This window comes from Orycteropus afer, unplaced genomic scaffold (genome assembly GCF_000298275.1).
Source record: "Orycteropus afer afer isolate SDZICR_OR568_19922 unplaced genomic scaffold, OryAfe1.0 scaffold00111, whole genome shotgun sequence".
Classification (NCBI taxonomy): domain Eukaryota; kingdom Metazoa; phylum Chordata; class Mammalia; order Tubulidentata; family Orycteropodidae; genus Orycteropus; species Orycteropus afer.
Genome location: NW_006921698.1, coordinates 7,407,618 through 7,429,018, shown reverse-complemented (window position 1 = coordinate 7,429,018; position 21,401 = coordinate 7,407,618). Strand labels below are relative to the sequence as shown.

Here is a 21,401-nt window from a genome sequence, read left to right as displayed (position 1 = left end):
GGTGTCTCACTCAGCAATGCATGTCTCTTGCATCTCTTTCCCAGCAGCACGTGTCTCTTTCAAGGGCCCGTGTCTCTTTCGGCAGCACATCTCCCTCAACCGAGAGAGTTCTGCCTCTAAGAGGCCTCCTTTTGAACCCGGCAGAGTGGTCAAACTAGCCAATCATAGCATCAGAACTCTAAGCACCTGAGAGAGAGTGGGAACCTCCCAGAACATTGTTTTGTGCCATGACCAACAGAAATAACCCAGGTGGACAACATTTACAATCAGGAGCTATCCTCCCAGAACGTTGCATTGTGCCACACCCAACAGAAATAACCCAGGTGGATAACATTTACAATCAGGAGCTCCTCAGTTGCTCATAGCCAATCCCACCTTGGAGTTTACAAAGACTTATGGGTTGAAAAGCCACACTAAGTAATTTACTACACTGCACTTGTTCTTCCAGCAGTCCATTGCATTTTCAGTATTCTTTGCCAGCACCACAATTCAAAGGCAGCAACTCTTCTTCGGTCTTCCTTATTCATTGTCCAGCTTTCAAATGCATATGAGGTGACTGAAAATACCATAGCTTGGGTTAGGTGCACCTTAGTCTTTGTTTCTTAAATGCTTTACAGAGGTCTTTTGCAGCACATTTGCCCAATGCAATATAACATCTGATTTCCTGACTGCTGCTTCCATGGGCACTGATTGTGGATCCAAGTAATATGAAATCCCTTGTCAATATCAGTCTTTTCTCCATTTATCGTGATGTTGCTTGTTGCTCCAGTTGTGGGGATTTATATTTTCTTTATGTTGAGGTGTAACCCATACTGAAGACTTTGAGCTTCAGTAAGTGCTTCAAGTCTTCACTTTCAGCCAGTAAAATTGTGTCATCTGCATATTGCAGGTTGTTAATGAGTTGTTAATGCCATGTTCTTCTTCATATAGTCCAGCTTCTTTGATTATTTACTCAGCATACAGATTAAATAAGTATGGTGAAAGGATACAACCCTAATGCATGCTTTTCCTGAATTTAAACCATGCAGTATCCCCTTGTTCCATTCAAACAACAGCCTGTTGGTCTATGTACAGGTTCTTCATGATCATAATTAAACCAAAAAAAAAAAAAAAAACCTCACTGCTGTCGAGTCAGATCAGACTCACAGTGATCCCTCCTTGGGTGTCTGAGGCAGTATCACTGCAGAAGTAGATTACCCAGTCTTCCTTCAGAGGAGTGGCTGATGAGTTTGAACCGCCAGCCTTCTAGTTAGCAGTCAAATGCCTTAGGCACTACACCACCAGAGCTCCTTGTAAAGAGTTACAGCCTTGGAAACCCTATAGGAAAACTCTGTCCTATAGGGTTGCTGCAAGTCTGAATTAACTTAAAGGCAATGGGTTTGATGGTATGGTTATATTAGTTATATATTGTTGTATCACAAATTACTCTGAAACTTAAACTTTAAACATTTATTATCTTAGAGCTTCTGGAGGCCTGGAGTACAAATACAACTGAGCTGCCTGTCTCTAGTTCAAGAACTCTCACAAGGTTGAACTTATGTTGCCTGCTGAGGCTGTAGTCTCATCTGAAGGCTTGGGGAGGGAGGGCAAGGGCAGAGGTGTGGCAGAGAGTGAGGATCCACTTCTAAGCTCACTCACATGATTGTTGGTAGCATGTACTCTTAGATTGAGGGCCTCTGTTGTTGGTCACCCTCTGGCTGTTGATCAGCCTCAGTTCCTTACCAGCATGGCATCTAGCTCCCCTCAGGACATGTGAATGAGAAAGTACCCAAAGCAGAAGTCACAGCCTTTTTGTAACTTAACCTTGGAAGTGACATTCATCGATTTTGTCATATTCTATTCCTTAGAAGCAAGTCACGAGGTCAAGCCCATACTCAAACGGAGAAGAGTACAAGGGCATGACTTCCAGGAGAGAGATCACTGGAATTACCTTACAGACTGCCTGCCACCACATCTACAAAAAAATCTGCAGCTAGCATCATACATAATGGTATAAGTCTGAATGATTTTCACTTAATAAGATCTGGAATATGACAAAGATGACTGTTGAAGAAGCAGACATCTTTGTCTTATTGGCATAGTGCCTAAGGCATTTGACTGCTAACCAGAAGGCTGGTGGTTTAAACCCACCATCCACTCCTTGGAAGGAAGGTTGGGCAATCTACTTCTGTAGTGATACCACCTCAGAAACCCAAGGAGGGGTCACTATGAGTCAGATCTGACTCAATGGCAGTGTGTTGCATTGTGTTGTTGTAGAAGTCTTAAACAGTGCAACAAGACAAGAATAAGAAATAAAAGGCATAATGGTTAGGAAGAACTAAAATTGTTCCTATTTGAAAATGACATGAAAATCCCAAGGAAACTCCAAAAATACTCTTAGAACTCATAAGTGAGAAGACCTACAGATGACAAATAAGCACATGGCAACAGTTCAGCATTAGTCATTAGGGAACTGCAAATTAAAGCCATGAGAGACTTACACATCTATTACAATGGCTAAAATAAAAATAACTGACAATATCAAGTGCTGGAAAGCATGGGAATAATTGGAACTCTTATACAGGGAGCTCTGGTAGCATAGTGCCTAAGGCACTTGACTGCTAAATAGAAGGCTGGCAGTTCAAATCCACCAGCCACTCCTCGGAAGGAAGATGGGTCAATCTACTTCCATGTGATACTGCCTCAGAAACCCAAGGAGAGGTTGCTATGAGTCGGGATCAACTTGACGGCACATAACAACAACAAAAGCATTGCTGGTGGAAATGAAAAATGTCACTTTGGAAATTATTTTGGCAGTTGCTTACACTACATATACTTATCATGCCAACTAGCAGTCCTCTTTCTAAGTATTTAACCAGTAGAAATAAAAACATACATTTATATATAAGTCCATGCATGGATTTTTTTTAAAAAAATTATTGTAATCTGGGTGAAAGTTTACAGAGCAAATTCATTTTCCATACATCATTACACACACATTTTGTTTCATGACATTAACTGCAATTCCCCCACAATGTAAGAGCTTTCATCCCACTTCCTCCCCATAGTTACTTACCTCTTCCCTGTGTTTTTCCCTCCCATGCACTGCCACTCCCCCCAACCCGCCAGCTGTCTCTCTGTGCAGACACTGCCCTTCTGTTCTCCCACGACTGATTGCTCCAAGGAGTGCATCTCCTTGATGTAAATGTTCACCCCATATGCCTGTCTATTGTTTGCCTGGGAGCCACAGGAGTGAGTTCAGTTCCAGACCTAAAGGGCCACAGTCTTGGGGATCTCACCAGGCTCTATCAGAACAGCAAACCTGGTCTCTTTTTTATGATTCTGAGTTTTGTTCCACATTTTTCTCCCACTCTATCCAGGATCTCCTGCAGTGATCCCTTTCCAAGTGGTTGACAGTGGTAGCCAGGCACCAACTAGTTTTTCCGGTCTCATGGTCATATAGGCTGAGGATCACATGATCTACCAGTCCCTTGGACTAATAGTTTTCATATGTCTTTGCTTTTCTTTATTCTTCTTTGTTCTGGAGGAGGAGAGACCCATTTTTGCATCTAGATGGCTGCTAGCAGGCTTTTAAGACCCCAGTCACTATTCACCAAAGTAGGATGTAGAACAATGTTTTTGTGTAGTTCAAACCCACCAGCCACTCCTCGGAAGGAAGGTTGGGCAATCCTACTTCCGTAGTGATACTGCCTCGGAAACCCAAGGAGGGGTCGCTATGAGTCGGGGCCGACTCGATGGCAAACAACAACAACAACAACAACATACTAATTGAGCTTGACATCCCCTGCAACCATGGTCCCAAGCCCACAGGTCCAATTACTAGTTCCCTCAGAGTGGCTGGCTGTGGCCAAGAAGCCACTACAACCTTGCCACTTGTCAGCTCTATTATGCACCGAGACATTCTTACAGCACATACAAATATGCAGGTAGAAACATCATCTGCCAACCCCATACATGGTCATAGGCACACTCCCCGCTGCCTAGACATACCTGATTGTTCAGCCTGTCCACCCATCTATCCACCCGTAGATCAATGCTTGCTGTCACTGACAGTATTGTACCTGCAAAAGGGTTCATCTTTGTTGTCTATACCTCCTGTGTACCTCCAGATGTCTTCTTCTTCCTCAGTGCCACCGTGTCAATCACTCACTTGACCATTGCCCTTCCCTTCACCCAAATCAATACTTGTTTTCTACCTATGTAGCAGTGATCCCTCCCTTTCCCTCCCATCCCTGGTAACCAACAAAGAAAGCTACCTTCCATATATAAACCTTTCCTTGACTTTTTACAATAGTGAAGTAATACAATACTTGTTCTATAATTGACTTATTTCACTCAATGTAACATACTCCAAGTTCATCCATGTTATGTGGTGTTTTGCATATTCAACATTATTCTTTAGAGTTGCATAGATTTCCATTGTGTGTATGTACCATAGTTTGGTTTTCCATTCTTCTGTTGATGGGCACGTAGGTTGTTTCCATCTTTTTGCTATTGTAAATGAACAATAGTGCTGCAATGAACATGGGTGTGCATATATCTGTTCTTGTCCTGGCTCTCACTTCTTTAGGATATATACCCAGTAATGGGATTGCTGGGTCAAATGGTATTTCTAATTCCAGCTTTTTAAGGAATCGCCATACTGCTTTCCACAGTGGTTGTATCATCTTACAGTCCCACCAGCAGTGTATGAGAGTCCCAATCTCTCCACATCCTCCCCGGCATTTGTTATTTTCTGTCTTGTTAAACTTTGCTATTAGTGCTGGGGTGAGGTGGTATCTCATTGTTGTTTTGATTTGCATCTTTCTACTGGCTAACGATAGTGAACACTTCTTCATGTGTTTGTTGGCTGCCTGAATATCTTCTTTGGTGAAGTGTCTGTTCATATCTTCTGCTCATTTTTAAACTGGATTGTTTGTCTTTTTCTTGTTGAGATGTTGGAGTTTTCTATAAATTTTAAAGATAAGTCCCTTGTCAGATATGTCTTTGCCAAATATTTTCCCCAATTTGTAGGTTCTCTTTTGACTCTTTTGGAAAAGTCTTTCAAAGCACATAAAATTTTAATTTTTAGAAGATCACAATCATCTAGTTTATCTTCTGGTGTTTGTGCATTTGGGTGATGCTTGATAGTCTATTTACATGCACGGATGTTTATAGCAGCTTGATTTATAATCACCAAAAACTGAAAACAACTCAAGTGTTCTTCAACTGGGAATGGATAAACAAACTATGGCACATCCATACAATGGAATACTACTAAGCAATAAAAAAGAAATAGACTTCTGACAAACACAGCAACATGGATGAAGCTCAAATGCATTATCCTAAGAGAAGAAGGCAGACTCAAGAGACTACTGCATAATCTATGATTGCATTTATATGACATTTTGGAAAAGGCAAAACTATAGAGGCAGAAAACAGATCAGTGTTTGCCATCTGCAAATAACTTCTGGACGGTCCACAGACCACCTGTAGCCCATCTATGGACCCCATCTATATGGTATTCAGTTTTCAAGGCAGTTGCCAACTCCAGTTCCTTCCTGAATCCTACTTATATTTACATCTAGTAGCATGCTGCTTGGTACAGAATCGGTCCCTGTTTCATAAAGAATGTGTTCATTCTCTCTTCAGGTATTGCTGGCAATCACTCACTCCGGTGCTGGGCAAATGAAATTGGGTGGGTGATACCCTGTTAAGGCAGTTTGCCTAGTGACAAAACACCTTATTTCATGATTTCCCCAGGTCCAACAACTTATCATCATTGTGCTTAGACCTGAGACAGTAGGAGCCGACTGGGAGAAGGATGGAAATAAGGAAACTAACACAATGAAGGCAGACCCTGGGGGCCTCAACCTCCCATATCACAAACTCCAGACTGGACTGCCTGCCCCAGAAGACAACTGTCAAGGAACTAAAATCAAAAACCAAACCCACTGCTGTTCAGCTGTTTCCAACTCATACTAACCCCCTTGGGTTCCCAATGCAGTAAATCTTTACTGAAGTAGCAGCTGAGTGGGTTTGCACCACCAGCCTTCTGGTTAGCAGTCAAATCCCTTAGGCACCACGCCACCAGACCTCTTTTTAATGCTAAGTGTTGTTGTTGTTGTTGTTATGTGCCAGTGGGACCAGACTCCAAGACTCATAGCGACCCCTCCTTGGGTTTCCGAGGCAGTATCACTATGGAAGTAGATAGCCCAACCTTCCTTCCCAGGAGTTGCAGGGCTCATTTGCCCAGGAGTTGAACCTGGGACCTCTCGCACCCAAATCGATGAGAATCATACCTAGACCAATGAGCCAGACTGTCAAATAGTTAGTGGAGGGAATGATTGACTTTAATCAAATTCAGCCATCATATCCTTCTCCTCTTCCATTTTCCGCCTTTCCCTTTCTACCACTCACTCATTCGCTCCTGAATTTATTCATTCACTGCATGCTACAGCGCTGATCAAGACAGACACAGAAACATCAGGGAATACACTGAGAAATCACAGCTATTACAAACTGCAGAAAGGACTGTGCCCGGGAAAGTGCAGACTGTATCGGTGGGGCTCCTAGCACAGGAGTCTTCCCAGCTGATGCCGTTATAGCAGCGTTTTCCACCACCTGCGGGAGTTTGCAATTTTGAAGGCCTCCTTTCCTGGTGGGGGGTCGTGCAGGGACCTGGACCCACTCTCAGAACAGCCCTCCCGGGGCCCGAGAGCCCAAGGCACTTCCCCGCAGTGAAGACCGCGGCCCGGCCCGCGCGGGAAGCCGGGGTGCGGCAACCCCGCCCAGGCCGGCCGGGGCGGGGGCCGGTTCCCATAGGGACTACAGACCCGGCTGGCAGCGAGCAGGACGGGGCCAGAGACGGCGAGGCGGGAGCAAGGCCGGGGCGGGGAGCCACGGCGCGGTGAGTCCAGAACCGGAAAGGTAGCTGGGCCGGCGCCCCGCGCGGGCTAGGCCTCCACGTGGCGCCTGTCTCTGCGCAGCGCCAACCCGGCGAGGGTGGGAGGCCCGGGCGGCGCTGGCGGCGTCTTCCTGCGGCACAGAGCAGAGCAGATAGAAGTCTGTCCGCCGTGGGCGGCAGCGGGAAGGCGCTGTCCTGCTCCCCGCCTTGCCCTGGCCGGCGCCCCGCGGGCGAGCGGCGGAGGCGGAGGGCCCCCTTGGGGATGGGTACCCCCCCAGAACCAGGGGCCGCACGGTGTCGTCTTGCCAGAGGGAAATGACACCCGAAATTAGAACCGGGGAAGCCCTTAACCTTCCCAGCCCTCCTGCCAGCTCATGTGTCTTGGGTCTGATGAACTATAACATTAAAAAGATTATCTTACAACTGGGCTCATTTTAGGAAGAGAGGTTTTATTTTAACTTGCGGGGGATGTCACAGGCGATGAAAAGCAGGCTCCCAGAGGCAGTTTACCAACTCTAGGCTGTAGTCTTTGACCGCGTTGCCATTGAGAGAGGTGAGTTTAGGACATGGGTCTACACCTAATTCTTTAACAAGTGTTTCATTCTGTTCCAGGCCCCTGGCATAGACCCATCGCTGACTGGGCTCTTGTGCAGTCTGTTGACTCTCATATTTTATGAGCAACATTTTCAAACTATGTGAAGATATATTTTAGGAAGATTTATTCCTTTGTGATGGAGAAGTATGAAAAAATAGGGAAAATTGGTGAAGGATCCTATGGAGTTGTTTTCAAATGCAGAAACAGGGACACGGGGCAGATTGTGGCCATCAAGAGGTTTCTGGAATCAGAAGACGACCCTGTCATAAAGAAAATCGCCCTTCGTGAAATCCGCATGCTCAAGGTAATCCATTGATTCTTTGAAGTGAATTTTCAAGGATTAAAGAAATACATTAAAGTGAGTTGTGTTATGTTAAATGCATGCCTTAAGGAGTGCTTACATCTTCTTCAGGGACTTTTGTCCTCAGTGATACACATGGAACACTGTGCACAAGTCACTCATTACATAATGAACTAGGAAGCAGAGACAAGAGAGTAAGACGAGAGGAGTGAGCTTGAGGGTATTCACTTTGAGATACTGTGAATATTTTAATGTTCTTCTCAGTCACCTCTCCCACTGTTGTTGTTTGCCAACGAGTCGGGCCTGACACATAGCGACCCTCCTTGGGTTTCCCAGGCGGTATCACTATGGAAGTAGATTGCCCAACCTTCCTTCCAAGGAGTGGCTGGTGGGTTTGAACCACCAGCCGTCTGGTTAGTAAAGTGCCTTAGGCATTATGCTACCAGAGCTCCGTGGCACATCATAGTCCTCCAATATTGTTATTGTTGGATAGGAAAAAAAAAAAATGTTAAGAAAATAAGCTCATAGGAAAGGTAGATGTTGCCAGTAAATTAGGAAATCATATATGTTCTTTTAAATAACTGAATATTGATGTACTCCAAAGGGTAGAGGGAGCTTTGGTGGTGTAGTTGATGTTTGGCTGCTAACCAGAAGAAGGTCAGTGGTTCAAACCCACCAGCTTCTCCACGAGAGGAAGATGAAGCAATCTGCTTCTGTTAAGATTTAGAGCCTTGGAAACCCAATGGCGGTCACTGTGAGTTGGAATTGACTTGATGAGTTTTTCCAAAGGATAGAGTTGTGTGCACAAGAGCCTCGTTTCAAAGCACACAGTCCCTGACTCTCCACAATCAAGCGTACTGGTGTGGACACCCCTGATCTATGTGAGATGGTGGGGTTCAATGATCAGTAGCAGCTGTCCTTCAAACTAACTTCTCAGAATTCTGTGATATTCCTAACACATAGTAGACAATAAATATTTGTTGAATAAGTGAATTGAGAGTGTGTTAAATGAAGTCATATTTTTTCCATTTATTTACTCAGTAAATACTCATGAAGCCCCAATTGTACCTAAAACAAAAGTTTATATAAAGCTGTAAGCCCTACCTTTCAGAAGCTTACCTCTTAGAAGGGAAACCACCTACTGCCACTGAGTCAATTCTGACTCCAGTGACCCCATAGAACAGAGTAGAATTGCCCCATAGGGTTTCCAAGGCCGTAAATCTTTATAGAAGCAGACTGCTTCGTCTTTCTTCCATGGAACAACTTTTTGGTTAGCAGCACAGTACTTTAACCAGAGCATCACCAGAGCTGCTGCTTACAAGGGAGGTAAGATGTGTTTCCCAACCATCCTCATTCTTGATGCACTGAGTTTCTACTGGGCAGGACCTGTGTCATTCACCTTGTGTTCCCCATGCCTGGCAATAATTCTCCAAATGCTTGTTGAATAATGAAAATAAATTGTTTGGAGGCACGTTTGAGCTAGACCTTAAAGAGTTTAGAGAGACACAGAATGAGAGAGAAGATATTCAGAACCTACAGGCTATCCTAGAAAAAGGCACATAAATAGCAAGTACAACATAGTGAGTTGGGCCAAGATGCCTGCTAAGTGCTAATAGGCCAGGGAGAGAAGGGAAGAGAAGGATGCAGGATCAGGTAGGAGGGGATATGAAGAACTTCCTGGCATACAGGTCTGGCCCTGGAGTAAGAGGTGATTAGCATATAGCTAAGGAGCCCTGGTGGTGCAGTGGTTAAGCACGTAGCTACTAACGAAAAGGTTGGTAGTTTGAACTCATCAGCCATCCTTGGGAGAAAAGTGTGTCTGCTTCTGTAAAGATTTGCAGCCTTGGAAACCCTATGGGGCAATTCAACTCTATCCTCTAGGGTGGCTGTGAGTTGGAATTGACTCAATGGCAATGGTGTTATAATATAGCAATAGCTAAGGAACCCTGATGGCACAGTGGCCAAGCACTCAGCACTAACTGAAAGGTTGATGGTTCGAACCCACCAGTGGTTCTGTGGGATAAAAGACCTGGAGATCTGTTCCTATACAGATTGAAGACCAAGAAATCCTATAGTGCAGTTCTGTTCTATTGCAGAATAAAAGTTAACTCGGTGGCACGCAGCAGTACATAGCTAGAGTCGTGGGTAGTACAAACATTTAATTGATATGGGTGCTAACTGAAAGGTGGGATGTTTAAAGTCCACCCTTGGGGCACCTCAGGAGAAAGCCTTGGTGACCTTCTTCCAGAAAACCAGCTATTAAAAACTCTATGGCGCAGTCCTACTCTGACACACGATTGCCATGAGTCAGAATCAATTCAACTAGTATTTGTAAGTATATGGCTGTACTTTAGCTCTGGGTAGTATATGGAATTTGGAACCTATTTCCAGCAGATCTGTTGTAGTCCTTGGAAACAGGAAACTGGTGAGGTCTAGGCAAGTGTTTAGGGGCGTATCTGAGCTGGAATTCAAGACAGGGCTTCAGCAACCCTGGGATGGAGTAGTACTAACCGTGAGAGAAGCACAGTTAGGTGGGCCCAGCAGAAGGTTGCAGCTTAGTGGCTCAGTGAGTTTTTTGGGTTTGTCCCCTGCACATTCTCACACAGCTGGAGTTCTTAACCCTATTAAGATCAGGAAAAACACAGAAACTAGCAGAGCAGAGACTGAAGGTGCTTCAGTGACCTTGGCCAAGCCATCTGAAAGGCAGGGGCTGACTACCTATGAGGAAGAACTTAACCCTTTTCCATAATTAGGGTTCACACACTTAAAGATGTACTGGATGGTATCGGGAGGTGGCGTGGTTGTGACAGTAGCCAGATTATGGAATGCCTAAAAGAAAATTGCCTTGAATTAAGAAGTGTGTCGTGATGGACTAGAGTCATCATACAAGCCCTGTGGTAGGAAGGGACACTGGTTCTGCATAAAGCAGGTGGCTGTACCCAACCCAGCTCCCTGGGGAATATGTATGTGCCTAGGAAGGAAAGGACTGTGTGGTTCAAAACAAAATAAGCACCAACCAACCAACCAAGAATAACTATTGCTAAGGGTTTCACACCTTTATGTTGCTGAACCCTCTCTCTGTGGAAAGAAAATGGTAGAATTATTAGAAGGGGAAGAAAAGAATTCCAAACAAAAGTGACAGAAAGAATCAATGCTCCCAGAGAAGTTGGAGGTCAGGGACACTGGGCAGATGATTGACATGTGAGGAATGGTCCCTAAGTCATTAGAGCAGATCAGAGCAACATCAGTCAAGGGCTGGGAACAGCAGCTTGGATGTTGTCTGTGACAACACTCTTATAACAAAAATGAGGGAGAAGCAAGGAGGAGTCAAGGATTACCATTTGGCAGGTAGGGGTGATGAACTAAAAGACTCAGGCAAGCTTCCAAGTACTGTTACTTAGGCTACACAAATTATAACAACCTTGTAGAATAGGTATTGTTATCCTCACCTTACACATGGTTTCAGGACGGTTAATGATTTGCCAAGGCCTACCAGTTAGTAAACTGGACCACAGACACAGTTCTGTCTGTCCCCAAGTCCATCACTGCTGCTCCCACACACCAGGACCACCATGTTACCAAAGTGCCAACCTCTGAAACCTCCCAATGGCTGGTCTTCTGAATTTCTTGCAGCACGGGCCTTTGCTGTGAGACTCATGGCTCCCATGGAAGCCTGGGTGCAGATTCTTGCTGCAGTAGCATTTCTTTCCAAATGCAGCTCCATCACCCTGTAGAGAACTTTAAAGAGTAAAAGTTACGGTTTGTCACCAACAAAAATGAGAATAAATATGGGTGAAATGTCCATTTAAAACTTTGCATATAGGTATAAACATGACAGTTTGGTGCGTGTATTTTCAATGGGAATAATTTCCCCCACAGAGGCAAAATTGGTGGTGTAATACCTAAAGCACTCCTCAGAAGGAAGATTGGGCAATCTACTTCCCAAGGAGGGGTCGTTGTGAGTCAGATCAACTCGATGGAAGTGAGCTTGGTTTTTGGTTTTAAGGAGGCAAAATTGGTTCCTGGGAAGGGCAAAAAGCCTCATTCTGTTTCTATATAAAGCACAGATGTACATGCAATACCTGTACAGATAAGGAGCCCTGGTGGCGCACTAGTTAAGAGCTTGGCCGTTAACTGAAAGGTGGGTGGTTTGAACCCACCAGCTACTCTTTGGGAGAAAGATGTGGTAGTCTACTTCCATGAAGATTACAACCTTGGAAATCCTATGGGACAGTTCTACTCTGTCCTATAGGGTTGTTGAGTCGGAATCAACCAGACAGCAGTGGACATCTATACGAAGATTCAACGTATCTTTGGTATTAAAATTTCACCAAGAAGTGATTAGAAAAAACGTCTGAAAAAACTCCTGGGGGGGCGGGTAGGGAACCTCTAATCAGTTGCCTTCAAGTGGATTCCAGCTCATGGCAACCCCCAGGGGTTTCGGAATAGACCTGTGCATAGTGGGTTCAATGGTCGTGACCTTTCAGAAGCAGGTCACAGGGCTTCCTTCTGAGGTGCCTCAGGGTGGGTTCGAACTACCAGCCTTTTGTTTAGTAGTCCCACCCAGGCCTCCAGAAAGATGCCTTAAAAAATAAAACCAAAAAACCAAATTCACTGTCATCAAGTTGATTCCAACTCATAGTGACCCTATAGGGCAGAGTAGAACTGCCCCGTAGGGTTTCCAAGGCTGTAAATCTTTCTGGAAGCAAACTGCTTCATCTTTCTCCCATGGAGCAGCTGGTGGGTTTGAATCACTAACCTTTTGCTTAGCAGCCTAATGCCTTACCCACTGGGCCACTAGAACTCCTGAAAGACTCCTTACAGGGACAAAATTGACTCGAAGGCAGTGGGGTTATTTTTGTCTGTGTGTGTGTGTGTGGGGGGGCTGGGTGAGAAAGCTGAGTGTATACGATAAGCCAGAATCATATTCTCATTTTATTTTAATTATCATGCATAGCAGTAACACACAGAATATTCAGAGTATGGTCTTTTCTACTACTGTCTCCTCACATTGAAGTGGCGTTTCAATGGGGTTGTGGGGCTGTGTGACGGACTTCCTGGGGGCAGGAGCTGCAGTTAGGGATTATAGATTCTAATCCTGCTCCAAACAGTTGGGTGACCTTGGCAAGCTTTAATGCCTTCTGGAACCTGGCCCACCTTATCGCCATGATTTATGCCTCTGTTTGGAGTACTTCACTGACTTTTTGTTGAAGGGAGCAGAGTGCTCTCAGCCAAACAGCCTCATGGGGGATAAAGGCTGGGAAGCAGGAGGGTCAAATGAGCAAAGCATAGGAGAGTCAAGCACAGGTAGAAAGGCAGGAAAGGTGGAATTTGAACAGGGGTGCTGGTACCAAGGAGGCACTGAAGGCAGTGCCTCACACAGTCTCCCCCAGGAGCTTAAATATCCAACCAGAAATACTGCTGGGCAAACTACCACCGTGTTGACAGTAACACACTATGGGAAGTATGACTGTCAAGGTTCCTGGTGATCCAAAGCATTTATTAAGTGGTTATTTGCATGTGTGCTAGTGCCAGGATCCCATCCCACTAAATGCCGACAGAGGACTATGCCCATGCTCCCTAGCCTTAGAACTGATGAGAGCCTTCATAATTTTTTAAAGGCTTTTGCTCTCTGTCCTCAATTTTAGTTGAAGGAATATTCTCTAACTCTAACAAAGTCTCAATGGGAAAGCCTGTAACATATTTAAGAATTTGGCCCTGCTGTTGCTAATAATAAGGAGTGATGATGGTTTAGTGGTTAAAATACTCAGCTGCTAGCCAAAAAAGTCAACAGTTGAAACTCTGTAGCCACTCTGCGCCACAGGAAAAAGATGTGGCAGTCTGCTTGTGTAAAGATTTACAGCCTTGGAAACCCCAGTTCTACTCTGTCTTGTAGGGTCACTATGAATTGGAATTGACTGGACAGGAGAGGGTTTGGTTTTTTTGGGTTTCGGTTGCTAAGGTTAGCCATTTCTAATTAATAGGGGCCATTAATTAGCTTGCTGAAATTGATCAGTAACATTTCTATAAATTAGTTTAGCCATGTTCAGCATTCTGTTATGTATTATATGAGATCACGAACTCAAATGTCCGTGGGGATCAGAGAGGTAGCAAATTAGTGAAGCAGACTGAGTGTAGGACGAGAGTGAGAGGTAGACACTGGGGCAGACTGGACATTCATGTCTCATTTAAAGTGAGTGGCACTGCTCAGCTCCAAAGATCGCATGCCCAGGGAACCAAGTTTTACACTTTTTAAAAGCCAATGATCAGACTGTAACGTAAAATCTCCTGGGTGTTTCCCCCACAGCTTTTTATTTTGAAAAGTTTTTTTTTTTTTTTTAAATACAGTGGTGAAAGTGGAGGATGTATGCAGGGTGGGGGTGAATAAAAGCCTTAAAGCTCTCAAAATAAATAAATAAATAAATAAAGGTTTTAAAGTAGTAAGAGTTGAAAGAATAGTACAATGAACATCTGTGTACCTTTAACTTTATTCACCAGTTAGAATTTTGCTGCATTTCCTCCCCCCGCCACAAACACAAACTTTTTTGGCTGAACTGTTTGAGAATAAGTTGTAGACATTATTCTATTTCTCCCTAAGTATTCAGCATGAATCTCCTAGAAAAAAGGCTTTCTTCTGTATAACCACAGAATGATTTCTGGACTCAAAAAATTTATCTTTGACTGAACACTATCATGTAACACACAGTCCATGTTCAAGTTTCCTGCATCCCCATAATAGTTCTGTAACCACCCACACAGTTGTTTTGAGTGCAGGATCTAGTCAGTGAGCATAGTTTGCATTTAGTTGCTGTGCTCTGCCTTTTAAAAAATTTTTTAAAAATTTTATTTATTTTTGATCTTTCATGATTTTGGCATTTTTAGAGAGGCTCTCTCTTTAAAATTTGCAGCATGTCCTTCAACTTAGATTATCCGGTGGTTTCCACATGATTTGCTGCCGATGAAATGTTTCAGCAAGAAGATTCCATATGTGAGGCTGTGTCCATTTACCTGGTTCCCATCAGGCAGCACATGATGTCAGTTTGTCCCATAGTTGATGCTGTCAGGTTTAATCTCTTGGTGAAAGTGGGTCTGCCATTTTTCTAAATGGGAAAGAAATACTTTCCCCTTTATAATGACTAGGTAATCTGTGGGGTGACACTTAGATGACAACCTTGTCCCCAACAACTTTCACTTCATGAATGATCTTTGCCTCAGTCATTTATAATAAGAGTTATTGGAAAATGCTGATTTTCCATAAATTTCTTCTATGTTCATTAGTTACCATGTTTCTATAAAAATGAGCCCCCACCCGCCACCACATGCATACTTTTTAGTATCACCATGAATTCATGGGATTTTTTTAATTTAACATGTTATGAAACATCATTCTTTTTGATTCTCAGATTGTCCCTCATTTGGCCGTTGTTCCTTGTCCTTACTGATGTCCAGCACGCTAGGACCATTTCTTTACTTTGTAGCACAAGAAAATGTTCCAGCTCACCTTGTGTTTTCCTTTCCCAGCCCCTGGCATCAGCCATTTCTCCAAGCTCTGGCTCCTTTTAGTGAGAATGAAATGGCCTGACTTTTACTTGTTGACAAGTAATTAAAAAAAAATTTTAAACACCGTTCAGGCCAAACAGAACACATCTGCGTACAGTGTTTAGCCCGTAGGCTGCCAGTTTTGAGCCTTTGGATTATACAGCTTTCATTAAAATCTGGCCATTGATGTGCATTATTTCCATTATTAGTAGACAGATAGACATGGAGAGTTTTTGTAAACTGGTTGTCAGTAGCATGGAAGAGCAAGCCAAGCATTCCCTTGACCACAGTGATAGAAACCAAACAAATGCCTCTTATCATCATCCCTGTGTTTGTTCAACAAGTGGAGACCTGCTTCATTTTTTTTAACAAGATAACATGCTAACTGCAAATAGTAACAGACTGTTTTGTTTGTTTATTAAAAGATAGTTTAGCTTACAATGTGTTTATCTAGAAAGATTGTATTCCTGCTGTTTAGTGGACTCCTAAGTAATAAAGCTGCCAGGCAAATACTTCTAGAACAAAAGAAACAAATCAGCAAACTGGGCAAAACCTTCTTAAAGACACTCAGTTTGTGACAAGATTAAACCTCTACCTGTAAGTGCCCTAAATGCCCCTACACACATTTTACCACGCACCATAACCCTATTGTTGTTAAGTCAATTCTGACTCATTACAGCCCTGTAGAACACATCTGAGACTTTAGGAAATAGAGTATCACAGAGTAAGAGAAGGCAGGATAAGTGATGTTGTAATTTACATTGATAAAAAATATAATTATGCCTTTTAATTTTTTCCATTGAAATTATTTTTATTTCTAGCAAATAAAATTTCTAGGTAGACAAATTATATTACATATCACAATTGCTGCAGAGTCAGTTCCAACTCATGGCCACCCTGTCTGTGTGTTGTTGTGGAGTGCAACTGTACTCCACAGGGTTTTCAAGCTGTGACCAAGGTACTGCTGGGTGCATTCAAACCACCGACCTTTCGATGGGTGGCTGAGCGCCCAATCACTTATGCCACTGAGGGACTCCATATTACATACAGTTATTATAAAACATACAACCAAGACTAGGTAATGGTACTGTTATATGGAATGGAAACAATTTTTAAATGAGATTGTGTCCTTATGGTTCATATTTTTCTCTTATTTTAATTTGCCTTTTTATTTGCCAAGATTCATGTTTTAGGCTACAAATTTGCTTTCAGCAGGCATGTTATCTTGCTAATTATTCACCTTCTTTATTGCTTATTAACTTTAAAGTTCCTCTAGTGGAAATACTGGTTGGGTAATGTTGCCTGGTTGAAAATCTTGAACTCAAGCTGTCTTTTTTATTGGACTCATGAAACTGTACCAACTGATGCCATCCATCACACATTAAAACAAGCAAATAATTTGCATTATAACTATCAGAACATGGCTGCATTAATTTTTGGCTGAGAAATAGCCATTCTAAATTTTGGGTGTCAATATTAAGTTTTACTTTGATCACGTTTGTATTATTGTTTCATAGTATTTTTCATATACTTTATTAGTCAGTAAAATGCATTGAGAGCCTACTGTGGATGTTGTTAGCCTGTTCCGGGCCTTGAGAGGAATCCAGGAGAGATCTCAGCCTATCTCTGTTTGGAAGACCAGTGTGGCACATTCTGTTTCCTCCATGAAGTCCTCCCTTCATGGCGTCTACCCACCAAAAACAAAACAAAACAAATCACTGTTGAGTAAATTCCAACTCATTTTGACCCTGTAGTACAGAGTAGAACTGTCCCAAAGGGTTTCCAAGACTGTAAATATTTATGGAAGCAGATTCCCACATCTTTCTTCCACTGAGTGGCTAATGGGTTCAAACCACTGACCTTTTGGTTAGCAGGCGACTGTTCAACCACTGCACCATTATGGCTTGTTAGGTCGTCTACAGCAAGGCTAAAATAAATAAACTTTAGGTCCCCTGAACCCTCCCCCCCCAAGTCATTCTAGCCTTTTCCATACTCCTCTGCTGCATATGTCACCCTTTTTCTTCTTAGCCATCCCAGAAACAACATATTAGGCAGGTTCTTGGCATTTGGAGGAAATCAAGACAGCTTTCCTTTACCAAATGAGAGTGTCACAGAAAAATACCTCAGAGTAAGGAATATTTTCCTCTAGGCCAGAGTTAGTAGTAATCATCTAAATAGCTTTTTAAACAATAGAAAATGTTTTTTTCTTCCTAAAACCAATCTCTTAAGTAGCTCTCTGAAACTAACCTTAAAACATTCACCTTGGTTTTATGGTATAATGAAGAAACTTGTGCAAATTATTTTAATCCATGTGTATGTTAAAGTAATATATGCTCATGTTAAAAAAAAAAAAAATCTGTATGGTAGAGAAGAATGGAAAGCGATAAGGAAGTCCTCATCTTTCAGTCCTTAATACTATTTCCTCCCAAATCACACTTTCTTATTTATCCCTCTAGATTTCTGCTCTTGTATAACAAGGACATATATTTTCTTTTAAAATCAGATACCAATGCTATCATGTTATGTATAAACAACAACAAAAAAAACCAAACTCACTGCCGTCGAGTCGGATCCAACTCATAACAACCCCTCCTTGGGTTTCCAAGGTGGTATCACTACAGAAGTAGATTGCCCAACCTTCCTTCCAAGGAGTGGCTGGTGGGTTATGTATGCTGTTCTGTAATTTCCTTTTTACACTTAAAAATATATCTTGAACGTTTTTATAAAACATATACATATGCCTCATTCTTTTTAACAGCTGCATTTGAATAAAGTCTGTAATCCTATTAATGAACATTTATGTTTTCATCTCATTTAGGTAAACACCTAAGCACAATTGCTAGATTGCGTGGTCAAACTGTGTTTAACTTTGTAAGAAACTGCCAGATTTTCTTCCAAAGTGGCTGTACCGTTTTGCATCCCTGCCAACAATGAATGAGAGTTCCTGTGGTTCCACAGCCTTGCCAGCATTTGGTGTTGTCAGTGTTTTGGATTTTAGCCATCTTAATAGGTGTGTAGTTGCAAAAAAGGTGTGGGAGCAACATCTTCTGACCTCCTTCAACTTCATAAGGGGGAGATAAAATCCAGCAGCCCAGGGCTCATTCCTATGAGGTAGAGGCCAGACATGCTGCCACCCTCCAAACTTTTTACCAACCCTGACACCAACTGTCCCTCCCATGGCACTCTCTACTTCTTTGCTGGGTTCAATAATTCCTAGCAATGGCCACATAGAACCCACAGACAATATGCACTATTGTGGGGTTCATTAGGGAAGCAACAAGTTATAATTCAGGTTCAGGAACATTCGGGAAACAATACTACGATCAGGACAGCCTCCCCTCAGCCACGCCTGCAGGCATGACTCTCTTTGGCCCTTGGCCTCTTGGCCTGGCCTCTACCCTGCTTAGGCAAGTGTTACAAAGCTCTTTTCACCAGAAAGGCTCCTGCTGGAAGGCACTTGGTTTTCCCACTTCAAGGGCCAGCAAGCCCACCGTTCTTTTTCACGTTGGTCTCTTAGTTCTGTTGCCTCTGTTGCCATATCACTGCTGTCTCAGTGCAGGGATCTTGGGTCTAAGGACACACTCCACTCCTGGCTGCTCTGTCTTGATGATAGCGAGATCCTTTCTTTCTGCCTCTGGGATGGCTCATTTTTAGCCTAGTGGCATGGCCAAACTGACCAATCCCCACATTAGGGTTCCATACCCCTTATTTCCATGGGCTCACATCTATAAGGGTCCCATGTACCTGTTTACATTATTCATAAGCTATCCAGCCCCCTTGGTAGACCACAGGCACCTTCCATTTGCATAGCTCCACCTAGTCATCTGGTGGGAGTCACAAAGACCATGACTAAAAGAAAATAGAGGGTCACCAAAAAGGTGGAAGGCACTCAATGAGATGGATTGACACAGTGGCTACAATGACGGGCTCAAGCATAGCAAGGATTGCGAGGATGGCGCAGGTCCGGTCTGTGCTTCATTCTGTTGTACAGAGGGTCACTATGAGTTAGCACCAACTTGATGGCACCTAACAACAACAACAACAACAACAGAAGAGCCATGTTATGTAATTTACTGCACCCACTCCTGACCATCGACATTGTTAGGTTCCAAAGAACAGGTCATTATGTGAAAATCAGTGTTATGCAAAATGGAGGATCATTTTACATTTTACATCAGATTACAAAATGAAAGATGACCACACCATTACATAACTGCCAAATCACTGAGGATCATGGCCCAGCCCAGTTGACACATAACCCTAACCACCACAGCCAGTGTTACTCTTACCTAGAACTTTGGTGTTGTTACTACCAGATGTACATTGTTAACATGCAAAATAGTTGGATTCATTGTAAATGCGAACTATTGGATAACAAGATAGTCGATAAGTGAGGAGTGGATGTAGTATCTTGTTTTAATTTGAAGTTCTCTAATGACAAAAGAAGGAGCTCTGGTAGTGTGGTCCCTAAGGCACTTGACTGCTAACCAGAAGGCTGGCGGTTCAAACCCACCAGCCACTCCTCAGAAGGAAGGTTGGGCATTCCTACTTCCGTAGTGATACTGCCTCGGAAATCCAAGGAGGGGTCGCTGTGAGTCGGGGCCGACTTGATGGCAAACAACAACAACAACAACAAAAGATATTGAGCATCTTTTCAGGTGCTTATTTGTTGTCTGTATGTCTGCTTTGGTAAGGTGTCAAGATCTTCTGCCTCCCCCTTCTCTTCATTTTGCCTCCTTTTGAATTATGATATATGTTTTTAAATTTTAATAAATATTGCTAATATGTTTCCAAAAAGTTGTAGCTGTTTGCACTCTAACCAGCTTTGTGTGAAAAGAACCATTTTCCTATCTTTGTCAGCACTCAATCTTTTAAAGCTACCTAGAGATCCTTGTCAGCTACCCATTTTTTAAATGTTTTGACTATATGTTAGGAAATATGTGGCATCACACTGTTGCTCTAATTTGCCTTTCTCTTAATACTAGTGAGATGATCTTTTTGTGTGTCGCTTGCTCATTGTATTTTCTCTTCTGTGTATTACCTTTTGCCCATTTTTCCTTTGGGTTGTCTTTTTCTTAATAAAGACAACATAGGCTTCTTATAATTAACCATTTATTTGTCATAACTTTAACAAATGTTTCTCAGCCAATTATCTCTCTTTCGACATTGTAGTACCTTTTGGCTACCAACAGTATTTTACTTTTATGTAACCATGCTTGTCTGTCTTATCTTTTTTGGCTCTGGATCTCTTGCATTATTCTCTGTCATCGTAAAATCATACAAAGATTCTCTTAATTTTTTTTCCTAGTGTTTATACTGCTTTATATTTTAATACATCTAGAATTGATTCTTATATATTGGATGATAAGGTCTGGTTCTAACTTCCTTTACAGAGGAGTTATTATTTTTAAAATGACATTTTTTCAAGTACATTGAAATTCCACCATTGCCATTTGTTAATTTCATTTGGAGCTAATTATAGACTCATCCTTCTTCTGTTTGTCCACTTCTGTGTCCTAGCCTGTAAATCTACTGATAGTGATGATGATTATTACAGGAGCTTTACCTAACGTTGCACCATCTGGTAAAGCAAGTTGCCCCCACTATCCTCCCTCTTGACTATTTTTAGATATAGTTCTGTATGAACTTTAAAGTCATTCTGTTTCCTTCCCCCATATTCCCTACCCAAAATCTCTTTTGGATTATGATTGGAATTGCATTACATCTACTTACTATTTTTAGAAGAACTGACTTTTTTTAAAAAAAAATTTATTGTGATTTGGGTGAAAGTTTACAGAACAAATTCATTTTCCATACAGCAGTTCACATATACTTTGTCTCATGACATTGTAATTTCCCACAATGTGACAGCTCTCTTCCTGCTTTCCCTCCATAGTTACCTCTTCCCTGCCTCCTTCCCTCCCATGCACTCCTGCCCCTGAGCTGTCTCCCTGTGCATACACAGCTCTTCTGTTCTCCCTATGATTGATTTCTCTAAGGAATGTATCTACTTCATGTAAATATTCAGCTTATATACCTGTCTTTTGTTTGGCTGGAAGCCACAGGAGTAGGTTCAATTC

At 42.6% G+C, this 21,401-nt stretch overlaps 1 protein-coding gene across 1 annotated transcript in view; it reads left to right on the top strand.

The window, feature by feature from the left end:
* Window positions 1-7,617: 7,617 nt before the first annotated feature.
* The window catches only part of CDKL1 (cyclin dependent kinase like 1), an 82,329-nt gene continuing 68,545 nt past the window's right edge, over window positions 7,618-21,401 (top strand). The window contains exon 1 of the mRNA XM_007943688.2: window positions 7,618-7,785. Within this exon, the coding sequence (XP_007941879.1) occupies window positions 7,618-7,785 (168 nt within the window). The remainder of the gene's footprint in view (window positions 7,786-21,401) is intronic.